The following is a 13890-nucleotide window of genomic DNA, read 5'->3' as shown; positions in this document are numbered from 1 at the left end:
CTACAGCACCTCTAAATGCAAGAGGTGACAAGTGAAAAGCATGGAGTTCCTTTCTTCTCTCTCTTTTGTACCTAATAGCTTAAGTGGGCATTTTGGCCCTTGGCCCAATGACTGTACCAAGAATCTTTGAGTAACATTTTGAAGGTCCAATCTACACTTCTGAGCTGGCTCCAAGCCAATTGCAAAGAGAAATCCACACAACGTTCCAGCTATCTTCTTAGCATGTCAAAAGGTAAAACAAAGCTTTCCTTTTTTGGAAACACCTGATAAAGTGTAAAGATTGCATTACTACACGGCAGTATGTTGCAACGGGAAGAAATGCTTCTATTCTGGGAAAGGCTGTGGGGTCCTTCATCCCTTTTGCAACCCTCAGTGTTGGCAGCTCTCCCGCTGTCCCCTCACAGCCCAGCCAGGTGTCCATTGTGCCACCTGGCCTCTCCCCCTCAGACCTGAACCCACTGCTCCTCTTCTCCCCTTCTCGGTGCTCCTGGCCACCCCGAGTGCCCAGTGCTGCACTGAGGTGTGCACACACTGCCAGCCCCGTGCTCTAAGGAGTTTTGGGCCACCATGGAGTTTCCTGGAGCTCCAGGGGCATCATAGTGTCCCCCAGGGTGGCCTGGGGGTGGGACACATCTCCCCTGGGGCTGGAGCTTCACTGTGGATGTCATGGTTTGAGCCCTGCTGGCAACTCAGCCCCACTCAGCTGCTCTGGCACTGCCCCCAGGTGGGATGGGGGAGAGAATTGGGAGGGTAAAAGTGAGAAACCTTGTGTGGGTAGAAATGAAGACAGCTTCATAGGATGAGCAAATGCTACACGAGTAAGCAAAGCAATAGAAGGAATTCTTTCACCCCTTCCCACAGGCACTCAGGTGTTCAGCCACCTGCAGGAGAGCAGGGCTACACTGCATGTCACGGTAACCTGGCAAGACAAATGCGATCACTCGGAGTGTGCCCCTCTGTCGCCCTGATTCTTTAGCCTTCTGATGACTGTTTACATATTTATAGTGGAGTCGTTCACAAATGTAACATAAACAAGTTGATTGTTTTAATTCCAGGCTGTAATGGACTGGTGAACTGACCACTATGGTCAGAAAAATGTTCCTCTCATCTACCAATCTTTGATCTAACTCCACATCCTATATAAATCCCAAATGACAATAAACTTTCTCTCTTCCTCTCCTCACCTCTGAACCTGAGTGAGTGTGGTTCTTTTGTGTCCTTACCAGTAACACCCCTCTTCGTTCTTCCCCTGGCTCCATCTGCTGAGCACAGTGCCACACGCCTGTCCCCTGGTGCCACAGAGGGATAAGACAGGAGGATGTGCCAGGGATGATACAGGGATCCTTGGGGACACATGTGGTGGCAGCATCTGCACTCTGAGCTGAAGCTGGGGCTGGGCTCTCCAGGAGGGTAACAGGTCAGGACTAAGCTTGCCCAAACTCGGGGGTCTGTGTCAGCAGAGACCTGAGGATCTCAGTGCAGCTCCTGGGGCCCTGGTGACCCTGAGCAGCCTCCCCGGGGCCCCAAACCGGGGCTGGGCACTCCAGTTCAGCTCAGCCCAAAGCCAGCCATGCTGCACCCCTGTGGTGGCTGCGCCGTGCTCCTGCAGCAGTCCTTGTCCTCCTGCTCCTGCCATCCCTGCTGACACTGGCAGCTCCCCAGATCTCCCCGGTCTCTCCCAGCAGGATGTGGGGGGTGTGGGGGCACATTCCTGGCTAATGGGGTCCCCAGAAGCACAGAGAAGATTTGGCAATTATTCATGTCCCAAGGATGGGGAGCTGGGGAGCAAATGGATCCTGCTGAGCCCATGTCAGCCCCTAACGTGCTGCCATGCTCACCGTGAGCAGCTTCGGAAGCCGTGGGGGGAGCAGGAGGGCGAAGCATCCGTGTGTCCCTCTGTCCCCAGAGCTCTGTGATGCTCCTGTACCTCCAGGAAGCTCTGCAGTGGCCCAGGTGACCTGATGTGGCCAAGCCTCTGTCTGGCACCTGCACGGTCCCAGCAGCACCCACACACCTTGGTGCAGCATTGGGCCCCATGGCAGGACACCAAGAGATGTCAGAACACAAGGAAAGGGACAAGAGGGGTGGCAAGGACAGGTCCGGTGGGAATAGGGTGTGTGGCAGTGCAGACACCAGGCTGGAACACTTGGGGACAGAGGGACAGCTGCCTGCATCAGAGGTCTCAAAAGGAATGAGGTACCCCACAGCCTTGCCCCAAATAGAACCATTTCCCCTGATTGCCACATGTCACAAGGACGTGCAAGTTTGGCTGGTGCCGCGGCTGTGGCTTTTGCCCTCCCAGAGTTGGGAGCATGGCAGGCTTCCCTGGGGGCTGCAATGCTCTGTGCTGCTGCCACAGGAGTTACATCGTGGAGTCAGGTCCCTGTCCCTGTCCACATCCCCGCTGAACTCAGGGAGAGGCTGGGGGAAGAGGATGTTTGTGGGGACCCCAGTCTCTGGATACCAGCAGGCTCCATTGTCCCCAAACAGGCATATTCCAGGGTGTTTCCACAGAGAATTCCATCGGTGCGCAAAAGGGGTTGCTCAATGTCCCTGGAGTGTTCACGTCCTGAGTGCATGGCAGCAAGAACGAGGGGAGGTGACAGTCCCCTGCAGCCTGGCCAAACTGGGGGGCGGGAGCTGGACCCACACCCACAGGGCCCCAGAACTTTAGGTTTTCGGGGATTGAGATGATAAGGGACACGATGGGAGACACCCTGGGCACCTCTCCTCCTCGCTACCCCCCCGTAGTTCCTGGCATGGGGGGGCAGCGGGACCCCCGGCCAGCTCGGGCGAAGGCCCCGGCGAGGCCGGGCCAGGAGGGATTGCACAGAGCCAGGGACACAGCATGGCCCTGGCCCAGCTGGGCTGGAGCCAAGCCTGCCCCCAAGGCCATCCAGCCCAACCCGGGCTGCCGGCGGAGGACAGCAGGGGACAGCAGAGGGGGGACGTGCCCCAGCACTGCATAAAAAGCCCCAGCAGGGACAGGGGAGCAGGCGACACCGTCAGGAGATCGCAGAGCAGCAGTGCCAGAGCCGTAGGAGAAGGGCCATGGAGCAGTACTTCTCGGCCACGCAGAAGATGGAGCAGGAGGTGATGTTCCCCAGCCTGCTCCGAGGGGTGTTCCCGCAGCAGGAGGGGGCGGCCCCGGCCGCCGAGAGCCGCACGGACCTCTACGAGCGCTACCAGCTGCTCAAGGCCATCAAGCCCATGGTGGAGAAAGGCCTGGCCTCTGTGGGTGACCAGAGCCCGAGCGATGCCGACGCCGACGCCGACACCGACGTGGACACGTCCTCGGACAGCAACGAGGCCGGGGATGCCCAGCTGGAGAGGCGCCTGTCCCACCACCTGACTGGCCTGCAGGAGGTCCTCACCCACCTCACCAGGGACACCAACGCCCTGACCCGGAGGTACAGCCAGATCCTGGAGCAGATCAACCTCAGCGAGGGGCAGCCCAGCTGGTGACCCTGTCCTGGCCCCCAGGTAAGAGCTGCGGGGATGCAGAGTCCAGGGGCAGCAAGACAGTGGGTGGGCTCCCCGGAGAGGTGCCCAACAGGGCAGGGGTGGGGACCTGCTGGGAAGGGCCTTGAAATGGGGGCTGCCCCCTCAGCTGGGGCTGGATATCCCTCTCCATGCTGGAGGCGGGAACCCATCCCATTGCTCTGTGCAGAGACTGCAGGGCTTCAGAGTCCGTGGGCTCGGGGGTGAGGGACCGTGTGTCCCCCTGGGATGATCCTTGGAGTTAAGGAATGCTGGTGTTGCAGGACAGGTGCTGGTGTCGGGAAGCACAAGACGTCCCCGTCGCTGACCATCGCAGGCTCTTCCCAGTCACGCTCGCGTTCCCCACGCCGTGGCAGCTCACCTGATCTCCTGGCACTGGCACTGACACCGGAGATGGTTGTGACCACTGGAGAACCAGATGGTGCCTTATCCTCATAGGAAGAAGCATCTGGCTGTGCCTGGAAGTCCATTGGAAGAGCTGCAGGCTCGCGCCCTCCTCTTTATTTTCAAAGAGCGGCACGAAGCTGGGAGCGTTGTGAGGTGGCCCCGACCTCCAACAGTCCCTTGAGGCTGCCAAGCCCTTTTCCAGCTGGTACCTGGACTCCAAGGGCATTTCCCCCTGTTTTTGCTAATAAAAGAATCCCTTTGAAGCCATTGTCAGTGTGGTGCTTTCACTCCTGGAGCGCCCCAATGAGGCAGGGGCACACTGGCTCCACAGGGAGGGAACTTTCCAGGACTGTGCTGGGGAATTTGAAAGGGACAAAGAATCCCAAAGTCATGGGGTGGTTTGTGTTGGAAGCGACATTCAGAGACCTGAAGATCCCTCAGCATCTTCAGAGACCTCATTCTAGTGCAGTGCCCTGCTCTGTGCTGGGACATCATGCACTAGACCAGGTAGCTCAGAGCTGTGTCTAACCACAGGGCCTGTCAAACTCACTGGGCAGCCTGTTCCTTTGTGTCGCCAGCCTCAGGCTGAAATGTTTCTTGCTTACTTTGACAGCAACACCACAAAAGCTGATACCTGATTTCTGTGTATGCAAAGGTGTGAATCTGCCCCAACGCTCAGCCCAGTCATGCAATAGTGAGGGGGGGTAGAGCTGCAGGTCTCAGCATCTTTGGACAGTAGCCTCCCCTCAAGAGCCCAGCCCCATGTCCAGACATCCCAGCTTTGGGATACACTGGAGATTCCTATCTCTTCTCTCCTGATCAGGCCATTTCTCTCAGCTGCTGAGACCACTCTGGCTTTGGCTTGTTCTGCCCAAGCGTGGGCAGCAGGGACAGGGTGTCCAGCCAGCTGTGGCTGAGTGAGCAGCTGAGGGGACTGGGGGCTCTGGAGGGGGCAGCTGAGGCCAGACCCAGAGGTGCCCCACATCTGAATGGGTCCTGGTCAGGTTCAAGGGACGACAAGGACAGGTCTGAGGGCTTTGCGACAATCAGAGCTGTGGGAGATGTGACAGCAGGGGGTACTGGGGAAGTCATGGGGTCATTTGGAGACCCATGAGGTGGCATTTTCCCCGTCCCGAGCCATGGCTTGGGTTGGGCTCCCCAGGAGGATGGTGAGCTGTGGGGCAGGTGTCCCAAACTCCAGCCCTGTGGCCACAGAGACCCAAGGAGCTCATTGCACCAGCACCCAGAAGATCTGCTTTTCTAGGAAAGCAGCTGCCAATCAGCAAGTTCCCGGAATGAGGGCAAACACAATTCCCTCCTGCCAGAGGGAGGTTTTCAGAGCTGATGTGCTCTCTGTGTCCCTCCTCAGCCTGAGCAAAGTTGCAGCCTGGTCTTACCCGGAGGAAATGGAGCATGAGGGGCAAACTGGGAGAGACCTGAGCCATTCCCATTGTAGTGGCACCTCTGGCTGGGGCATGGTGGCACCTCTGGCTGGGGCATGATGGAACGCTGCCTTTGGAGCTCTTCTACCTCCACCCTGGTTTGGGGCCCCGGGGAGGCTGCTCAGGGCCACCAGGGCCCTGGGAGCTACACTGAGATCCTCAGGTCTCTGCTGACATAGACTCCCAGATTTGGGCAAGCTTAGTCCTGACCTGTTATCCACCTGGGGAGCCCAGCCCCAGCCCCAACTTCAGCTCAGAGTGCAGATGCTGCCACATGTGTCCCCAAGGGTCCCTGTATCATCCCTGGCACATCCTCCTGTCTTATCCCTCTGTGGCACCAGGGGACAGGCATGTGGCACCGTGCTCAGCATATGGAGTCAGGAGAAGAACGAAGAGGGGTGTTACTGGTAAGAACACGAAAGAACCACACTCAGTCAGGTTCAGAGGTGAGGAGAGGAAGAGAGAAAGTTTATTGTCATTTGGGATTTAAATAGGATGTGGAGTTAGATCAAAGATTGGTAGATGAGAGGAACATTTTTCTGACCATAGTGGTCAGTTCACCAGTCCATTACAGCCTGGAATTAAAACAATCAACTTGTTTATGTTACATTCGGGAACGACTCCACTAGAAATATGTAAAAAGTCATCAGAAGGCTAAAGAATCAGGGCGACAGAGGGGCACACTCCGAGTGATCGCATTTGTCTTGCCAGGTTACCGTGACATGCAGTGTAGCCCTGCTCTCCTGCAGGTGGCTGAACACCTGAGTGCCTGTGGGAAGGGGTGAAAGAATTCCTTCTATTGCTTTGCTTACTCGTGTAGCATTTGCTCATCCTATGAAGCTGTCTTCATTTCTACCCACATGAGTTTTCTCACTTTTACCCTCCCAATTCTCTCCCCCATCCCACCTGGGGGCAGTGCCAGAGCAGCTGAGTGGGGCTGAGTTGCCAGCAGGGCTCAAACCATGACATCCACAGTGAAGCTCCAGCCCCAGGGGAGATGTGTCCCACCTCCAGGCCACCCTGGGGGACACTATGATGCCCCTGGAGCTCCAGGAAACTCCATGGTGGCCCAAAACTCCTTAGAGCACGGGGCTGGCAGTGTGTGCACACCTCAGTGCAGCACTGGGCACCCGGGGTGGCCAGGAGCACCGAGAAGGGGAGAAGAGGAGCAGTGGGTTCTGGTCTGAGGGGGAGAGGCCGGGTGCCACAATGGACACCTGGCTGGGCTGTGAGGGGACAGCGGGAGAGCTGCCAACACTGAGGGTTGCAAAAGGGATGAAGGACCCCACAGCCTTTCCCAGAATAGAAGCATTTCTTCCCGTTGCAACATACTGCCGTGTAGTAATGCAATCTTTACACTTTATCAGGTGTTTCCAAAAAAGGAAAGAGCTTTGTTTTACCTTTTGACATGCTAAGAAGATAGCTGGAACGTTGTGTGGATTTCTCTTTGCAATTGGCTTGGAGCCAGCTCAGAAGTGTAGATTGGACCTTCAAAATGTTACTCAAAGATTCTTGGTACAGTCATTGGGCCAAGGGCCAAAAAGCCCACTTAAGCTATTAGGTACAAAAGAGAGAGAAGAAAGGAACTCCACGCTTTTCACTTGTCACCTCTTGCAATTAGGGGTGCTGTAGCAGCAAGGAGTGCTGTGCTGTGCTCGGCTCTGTTATTTTGTGTTTATTCCATCTTTATTAAAACCCTTTTGATTTTTCAAGACGCCAACAATCAGCCTCTCGCTCATTATTACAGCCACATTTCTGGCAGGCTAGCCCTCAGAGTGTGTGTATAACCCACACTGCAAGATAAGTGGGAGCAAGAGTTCTGGCCATTGACCAGCCTGGCCTCTACTCCAGGATGGGAGTAGAGGGGGTCAAGGTGGCACCATCTGTGCTCCACTGTAGGCAATGACAGCTCCATCTCACGGATGCAGTTCTTGTGGCATTTGGTCCCATCTCTGTCCCCACTGCACATCCCCATGACCCACGTGGGATTCCATGCAGCAGAGCACTCCAGTGAGATGTTCCACACCGGTGTCGGCTGCCATGTTCAGGCTGGCAGTCATGGACAGAGACTGCTCCGTGTCCCTGGAATGTTCACATCCTGAGCATGTGGCAGCAAGGAGTGGGGGAGGTGACGGTCCCCAGTAGCACTGCTGTCGGCAGCCTGGCCACACCAGGGAGCAGGAGGTGGACCCACTCCCACAGGACCCCAAAACTGAACATGTTTGGAGGTGGAGATGGTATAGGAATGGAAAGGAGAGAGCCCAGGCACCGCTCCTCATGGCCACCCCTGGCTCCTGGCCAAGCCTCTCTTGTCCTTTGCCTGGCCTGGCTTGGGTGTCCCCCTGCATCACCCCACCTAACCCCATCCTGGAGCAGAGGCCATGGCGAGTCAATGGCCAGAACTCTTGCCCCAGGTTATCTTGCAGTGTGTGGCAATGGGAGGAAACGGTTCTATTTTGGGAAAGGCCGTGGGTTCCTTCATCCATTTTGCAACCCTCAGTGTTGGCAGCTCTCCCGCTGTCCCCTCACAGCCCAGCCAGGTGTCCATTGTGGCACCCGGCCTCTCCCCCTCAGACCTGAACCCACTGCTCCTCTTCTCCCCTTCTCGGTGCTCCTGGCCACCCCGGGTGCCCAGTGCTGCACTGAGGTGTGCACACACTGCCAGCCCTGTGCTCTAAGGAGTTTTGGGCCACCATGGAGTTTCCTGGAGCTCCAGGGGCATCATAGTGTCCCCCAGGGTGGCCTGGGGGTGGGACACATCTCCCCTGGGGCTGGAGCTTCACTGTGGATGTCATGGTTTGAGCCCTGCTGGCAACTCAGCCCCACTCAGCTGCTCTGGCACTGCCCCCAGGTGGGATGGGGGAGAGAATTGGGAGGGTAAAAGTGAGAAACCTTGTGTGGGTAGAAATGAAGACAGCTTCATAGGATGAGCAAATGCTACACGAGTAAGCAAAGCAATAGAAGGAATTCTTTCACCCCTTCCCACAGGCACTCAGGTGTTCAGCCACCTGCAGGAGAGCAGGGCTACACTGCATGTCACGGTAACCTGGCAAGACAAATGCGATCACTCGGAGTGTGCCCCTCTGTCGCCCTGATTCTTTAGCCTTCTGATGACTGTTTACATATTTATAGTGGAGTCGTTCACAAATGTAACATAAACAAGTTGATTGTTTTAATTCCAGGCTGTAATGGACTGGTGAACTGACCACTATGGTCAGAAAAATGTTCCTCTCATCTACCAATCTTTGATCTAACTCCACATCCTATATAAATCCCAAATGACAATAAACTTTCTCTCTTCCTCTCCTCACCTCTGAACCTGAGTGAGTGTGGTTCTTTTGTGTCCTTACCAGTAACACCCCTCTTCGTTCTTCCCCTGGCTCCATCTGCTGAGCACAGTGCCACACGCCTGTCCCCTGGTGCCACAGAGGGATAAGACAGGAGGATGTGCCAGGGATGATACAGGGATCCTTGGGGACACATGTGGTGGCAGCATCTGCACTCTGAGCTGAAGCTGGGGCTGGGCTCTCCAGGAGGGTAACAGGTCAGGACTAAGCTTGCCCAAACTCGGGGGTCTGTGTCAGCAGAGACCTGAGGATCTCAGTGCAGCTCCTGGGGCCCTGGTGACCCTGAGCAGCCTCCCCGGGGCCCCAAACCGGGGCTGGGCACTCCAGTTCAGCTCAGCCCAAAGCCAGCCATGCTGCACCCCTGTGGTGGCTGCGCCGTGCTCCTGCAGCAGTCCTTGTCCTCCTGCTCCTGCCATCCCTGCTGACACTGGCAGCTCCCCAGATCTCCCCGGTCTCTCCCAGCAGGATGTGGGGGGTGTGGGGGCACATTCCTGGCTAATGGGGTCCCCAGAAGCACAGAGAAGATTTGGCAATTATTCATGTCCCAAGGATGGGGAGCTGGGGAGCAAATGGATCCTGCTGAGCCCATGTCAGCCCCTAACGTGCTGCCATGCTCACCGTGAGCAGCTTCGGAAGCCGTGGGGGGAGCAGGAGGGCGAAGCATCCGTGTGTCCCTCTGTCCCCAGAGCTCTGTGATGCTCCTGTACCTCCAGGAAGCTCTGCAGTGGCCCAGGTGACCTGATGTGGCCAAGCCTCTGTCTGGCACCTGCACGGTCCCAGCAGCACCCACACACCTTGGTGCAGCATTGGGCCCCATGGCAGGACACCAAGAGATGTCAGAACACAAGGAAAGGGACAAGAGGGGTGGCAAGGACAGGTCCGGTGGGAATAGGGTGTGTGGCAGTGCAGACACCAGGCTGGAACACTTGGGGACAGAGGGACAGCTGCCTGCATCAGAGGTCTCAAAAGGAATGAGGTACCCCACAGCCTTGCCCCAAATAGAACCATTTCCCCTGATTGCCACATGTCACAAGGACGTGCAAGTTTGGCTGGTGCCGCGGCTGTGGCTTTTGCCCTCCCAGAGTTGGGAGCATGGCAGGCTTCCCTGGGGGCTGCAATGCTCTGTGCTGCTGCCACAGGAGTTACATCGTGGAGTCAGGTCCCTGTCCCTGTCCACATCCCCGCTGAACTCAGGGAGAGGCTGGGGGAAGAGGATGTTTGTGGGGACCCCAGTCTCTGGATACCAGCAGGCTCCATTGTCCCCAAACAGGCATATTCCAGGGTGTTTCCACAGAGAATTCCATCGGTGCGCAAAAGGGGTTGCTCAATGTCCCTGGAGTGTTCACGTCCTGAGTGCATGGCAGCAAGAACGAGGGGAGGTGACAGTCCCCTGCAGCCTGGCCAAACTGGGGGGCGGGAGCTGGACCCACACCCACAGGGCCCCAGAACTTTAGGTTTTCGGGGATTGAGATGATAAGGGACACGATGGGAGACACCCTGGGCACCTCTCCTCCTCGCTACCCCCCCGTAGTTCCTGGCATGGGGGGGCAGCGGGACCCCCGGCCAGCTCGGGCGAAGGCCCCGGCGAGGCCGGGCCAGGAGGGATTGCACAGAGCCAGGGACACAGCATGGCCCTGGCCCAGCTGGGCTGGAGCCAAGCCTGCCCCCAAGGCCATCCAGCCCAACCCGGGCTGCCGGCGGAGGACAGCAGGGGACAGCAGAGGGGGGACGTGCCCCAGCACTGCATAAAAAGCCCCAGCAGGGACAGGGGAGCAGGCGACACCGTCAGGAGATCGCAGAGCAGCAGTGCCAGAGCCGTAGGAGAAGGGCCATGGAGCAGTACTTCTCGGCCACGCAGAAGATGGAGCAGGAGGTGATGTTCCCCAGCCTGCTCCGAGGGGTGTTCCCGCAGCAGGAGGGGGCGGCCCCGGCCGCCGAGAGCCGCACGGACCTCTACGAGCGCTACCAGCTGCTCAAGGCCATCAAGCCCATGGTGGAGAAAGGCCTGGCCTCTGTGGGTGACCAGAGCCCGAGCGATGCCGACGCCGACACCGACACCGACGTGGACACGTCCTCGGACAGCAACGAGGCCGGGGATGCCCAGCTGGAGAGGCGCCTGTCCCACCACCTGACTGGCCTGCAGGAGGTCCTCACCCACCTCACCAGGGACACCAACGCCCTGACCCGGAGGTACAGCCAGATCCTGGAGCAGATCAACCTCAGCGAGGGGCAGCCCAGCTGGTGACCCTGTCCTGGCCCCCAGGTAAGAGCTGCGGGGATGCAGAGTCCAGGGGCAGCAAGACAGTGGGTGGGCTCCCCGGAGAGGTGCCCAACAGGGCAGGGGTGGGGACCTGCTGGGAAGGGCCTTGAAATGGGGGCTGCCCCCTCAGCTGGGGCTGGATATCCCTCTCCATGCTGGAGGCGGGAACCCATCCCATTGCTCTGTGCAGAGACTGCAGGGCTTCAGAGTCCGTGGGCTCGGGGGTGAGGGACCGTGTGTCCCCCTGGGATGATCCTTGGAGTTAAGGAATGCTGGTGTTGCAGGACAGGTGCTGGTGTCGGGAAGCACAAGACGTCCCCGTCGCTGACCATCGCAGGCTCTTCCCAGTCACGCTCGCGTTCCCCACGCCGTGGCAGCTCACCTGATCTCCTGGCACTGGCACTGACACCGGAGATGGTTGTGACCACTGGAGAACCAGATGGTGCCTTATCCTCATAGGAAGAAGCATCTGGCTGTGCCTGGAAGTCCATTGGAAGAGCTGCAGGCTCGCGCCCTCCTCTTTATTTTCAAAGAGCGGCACGAAGCTGGGAGCGTTGTGAGGTGGCCCCGACCTCCAACAGTCCCTTGAGGCTGCCAAGCCCTTTTCCAGCTGGTACCTGGACTCCAAGGGCATTTCCCCCTGTTTTTGCTAATAAAAGAATCCCTTTGAAGCCATTGTCAGTGTGGTGCTTTCACTCCTGGAGCGCCCCAATGAGGCAGGGGCACACTGGCTCCACAGGGAGGGAACTTTCCAGGACTGTGCTGGGGAATTTGAAAGGGACAAAGAATCCCAAAGTCATGGGGTGGTTTGTGTTGGAAGCGACATTCAGAGACCTGAAGATCCCTCAGCATCTTCAGAGACCTCATTCTAGTGCAGTGCCCTGCTCTGTGCTGGGACATCATGCACTAGACCAGGTAGCTCAGAGCTGTGTCTAACCACAGGGCCTGTCAAACTCACTGGGCAGCCTGTTCCTTTGTGTCGCCAGCCTCAGGCTGAAATGTTTCTTGCTTACTTTGACAGCAACACCACAAAAGCTGATACCTGATTTCTGTGTATGCAAAGGTGTGAATCTGCCCCAACGCTCAGCCCAGTCATGCAATAGTGAGGGGGGGTAGAGCTGCAGGTCTCAGCATCTTTGGACAGTAGCCTCCCCTCAAGAGCCCAGCCCCATGTCCAGACATCCCAGCTTTGGGATACACTGGAGATTCCTATCTCTTCTCTCCTGATCAGGCCATTTCTCTCAGCTGCTGAGACCACTCTGGCTTTGGCTTGTTCTGCCCAAGCGTGGGCAGCAGGGACAGGGTGTCCAGCCAGCTGTGGCTGAGTGAGCAGCTGAGGGGACTGGGGGCTCTGGAGGGGGCAGCTGAGGCCAGACCCAGAGGTGCCCCACATCTGAATGGGTCCTGGTCAGGTTCAAGGGACGACAAGGACAGGTCTGAGGGCTTTGCGACAATCAGAGCTGTGGGAGATGTGACAGCAGGGGGTACTGGGGAAGTCATGGGGTCATTTGGAGACCCATGAGGTGGCATTTTCCCCGTCCCGAGCCATGGCTTGGGTTGGGCTCCCCAGGAGGATGGTGAGCTGTGGGGCAGGTGTCCCAAACTCCAGCCCTGTGGCCACAGAGACCCAAGGAGCTCATTGCACCAGCACCCAGAAGATCTGCTTTTCTAGGAAAGCAGCTGCCAATCAGCAAGTTCCCGGAATGAGGGCAAACACAATTCCCTCCTGCCAGAGGGAGGTTTTCAGAGCTGATGTGCTCTCTGTGTCCCTCCTCAGCCTGAGCAAAGTTGCAGCCTGGTCTTACCCGGAGGAAATGGAGCATGAGGGGCAAACTGGGAGAGACCTGAGCCATTCCCATTGTAGTGGCACCTCTGGCTGGGGCATGGTGGCACCTCTGGCTGGGGCATGATGGAACGCTGCCTTTGGAGCTCTTCTACCTCCACCCTGGTTTGGGGCCCCGGGGAGGCTGCTCAGGGCCACCAGGGCCCTGGGAGCTACACTGAGATCCTCAGGTCTCTGCTGACATAGACTCCCAGATTTGGGCAAGCTTAGTCCTGACCTGTTATCCACCTGGGGAGCCCAGCCCCAGCCCCAACTTCAGCTCAGAGTGCAGATGCTGCCACATGTGTCCCCAAGGGTCCCTGTATCATCCCTGGCACATCCTCCTGTCTTATCCCTCTGTGGCACCAGGGGACAGGCATGTGGCACCGTGCTCAGCATATGGAGTCAGGAGAAGAACGAAGAGGGGTGTTACTGGTAAGAACACGAAAGAACCACACTCAGTCAGGTTCAGAGGTGAGGAGAGGAAGAGAGAAAGTTTATTGTCATTTGGGATTTAAATAGGATGTGGAGTTAGATCAAAGATTGGTAGATGAGAGGAACATTTTTCTGACCATAGTGGTCAGTTCACCAGTCCATTACAGCCTGGAATTAAAACAATCAACTTGTTTATGTTACATTCGGGAACGACTCCACTAGAAATATGTAAAAAGTCATCAGAAGGCTAAAGAATCAGGGCGACAGAGGGGCACACTCCGAGTGATCGCATTTGTCTTGCCAGGTTACCGTGACATGCAGTGTAGCCCTGCTCTCCTGCAGGTGGCTGAACACCTGAGTGCCTGTGGGAAGGGGTGAAAGAATTCCTTCTATTGCTTTGCTTACTCGTGTAGCATTTGCTCATCCTATGAAGCTGTCTTCATTTCTACCCACATGAGTTTTCTCACTTTTACCCTCCCAATTCTCTCCCCCATCCCACCTGGGGGCAGTGCCAGAGCAGCTGAGTGGGGCTGAGTTGCCAGCAGGGCTCAAACCATGACATCCACAGTGAAGCTCCAGCCCCAGGGGAGATGTGTCCCACCTCCAGGCCACCCTGGGGGACACTATGATGCCCCTGGAGCTCCAGGAAACTCCATGGTGGCCCAAAACTCCTTAGAGCACGGGGCTGGCAGTGTG

General features: G+C 57.3%; 2 protein-coding genes across 4 annotated transcripts; both read left to right on the top strand.

Annotated features, from left to right (window-relative positions):
• The first annotated feature begins 2988 nt into the window (after positions 1-2988).
• Positions 2989-4151, top strand: LOC136285883 (thyroid hormone-inducible hepatic protein-like). Of its 2 annotated transcripts, none has more exons than XM_066177397.1 (2): positions 2989-3483; positions 3770-4151. In XM_066177397.1, the coding sequence occupies exon 1, from the start codon at positions 3052-3054 to the stop codon at positions 3463-3465; it is 414 nt and encodes a 137-aa protein (XP_066033494.1). In that variant the 5' UTR covers positions 2989-3051; the 3' UTR covers positions 3466-3483; positions 3770-4151. The 2 variants fall into 2 exon arrangements, with proteins under 2 accessions (XP_066033494.1, XP_066033493.1); XM_066177396.1 differs by having other exon boundaries at positions 3765-4151.
• Positions 4152-10445: 6294 nt separating this feature from the next.
• Positions 10446-11608, top strand: LOC136285882 (mid1-interacting protein 1-B-like). 2 transcript variants are annotated; one of them, XM_066177395.1, is made up of 2 exons: positions 10446-10940; positions 11227-11608. In XM_066177395.1, exon 1 carries the CDS (start codon positions 10509-10511, stop codon positions 10920-10922), a length of 414 nt encoding a protein of 137 aa, XP_066033492.1. In that variant the 5' UTR covers positions 10446-10508; the 3' UTR covers positions 10923-10940; positions 11227-11608. The 2 variants fall into 2 exon arrangements, with proteins under 2 accessions (XP_066033492.1, XP_066033491.1); XM_066177394.1 differs by having other exon boundaries at positions 11222-11608.
• The last annotated feature ends 2282 nt before the right edge of the window (positions 11609-13890 follow it).

The sequence above is a fragment of the Chamaea fasciata genome, unplaced genomic scaffold, assembly GCF_029207755.1.
Source record: "Chamaea fasciata isolate MVZ Bird 193981 ecotype frontalis unplaced genomic scaffold, bChaFas1.0.hap1 SCAF_2, whole genome shotgun sequence".
Lineage (NCBI taxonomy): Eukaryota > Metazoa > Chordata > Aves > Passeriformes > Sylviidae > Chamaea > Chamaea fasciata.
This window is presented reverse-complemented; position numbering and strand designations above follow the sequence as displayed.

Bases quoted from the DNA above. Each gene is read 5' to 3' on its own strand.
- LOC136285883 (XM_066177397.1), top strand. From the start codon at position 3,052: ATGGAGCAGTACTTCTCGGCCACGCAGAAGATGGAGCAGGAGGTGATG.
- LOC136285882 (XM_066177395.1), top strand. From the start codon at position 10,509: ATGGAGCAGTACTTCTCGGCCACGCAGAAGATGGAGCAGGAGGTGATG.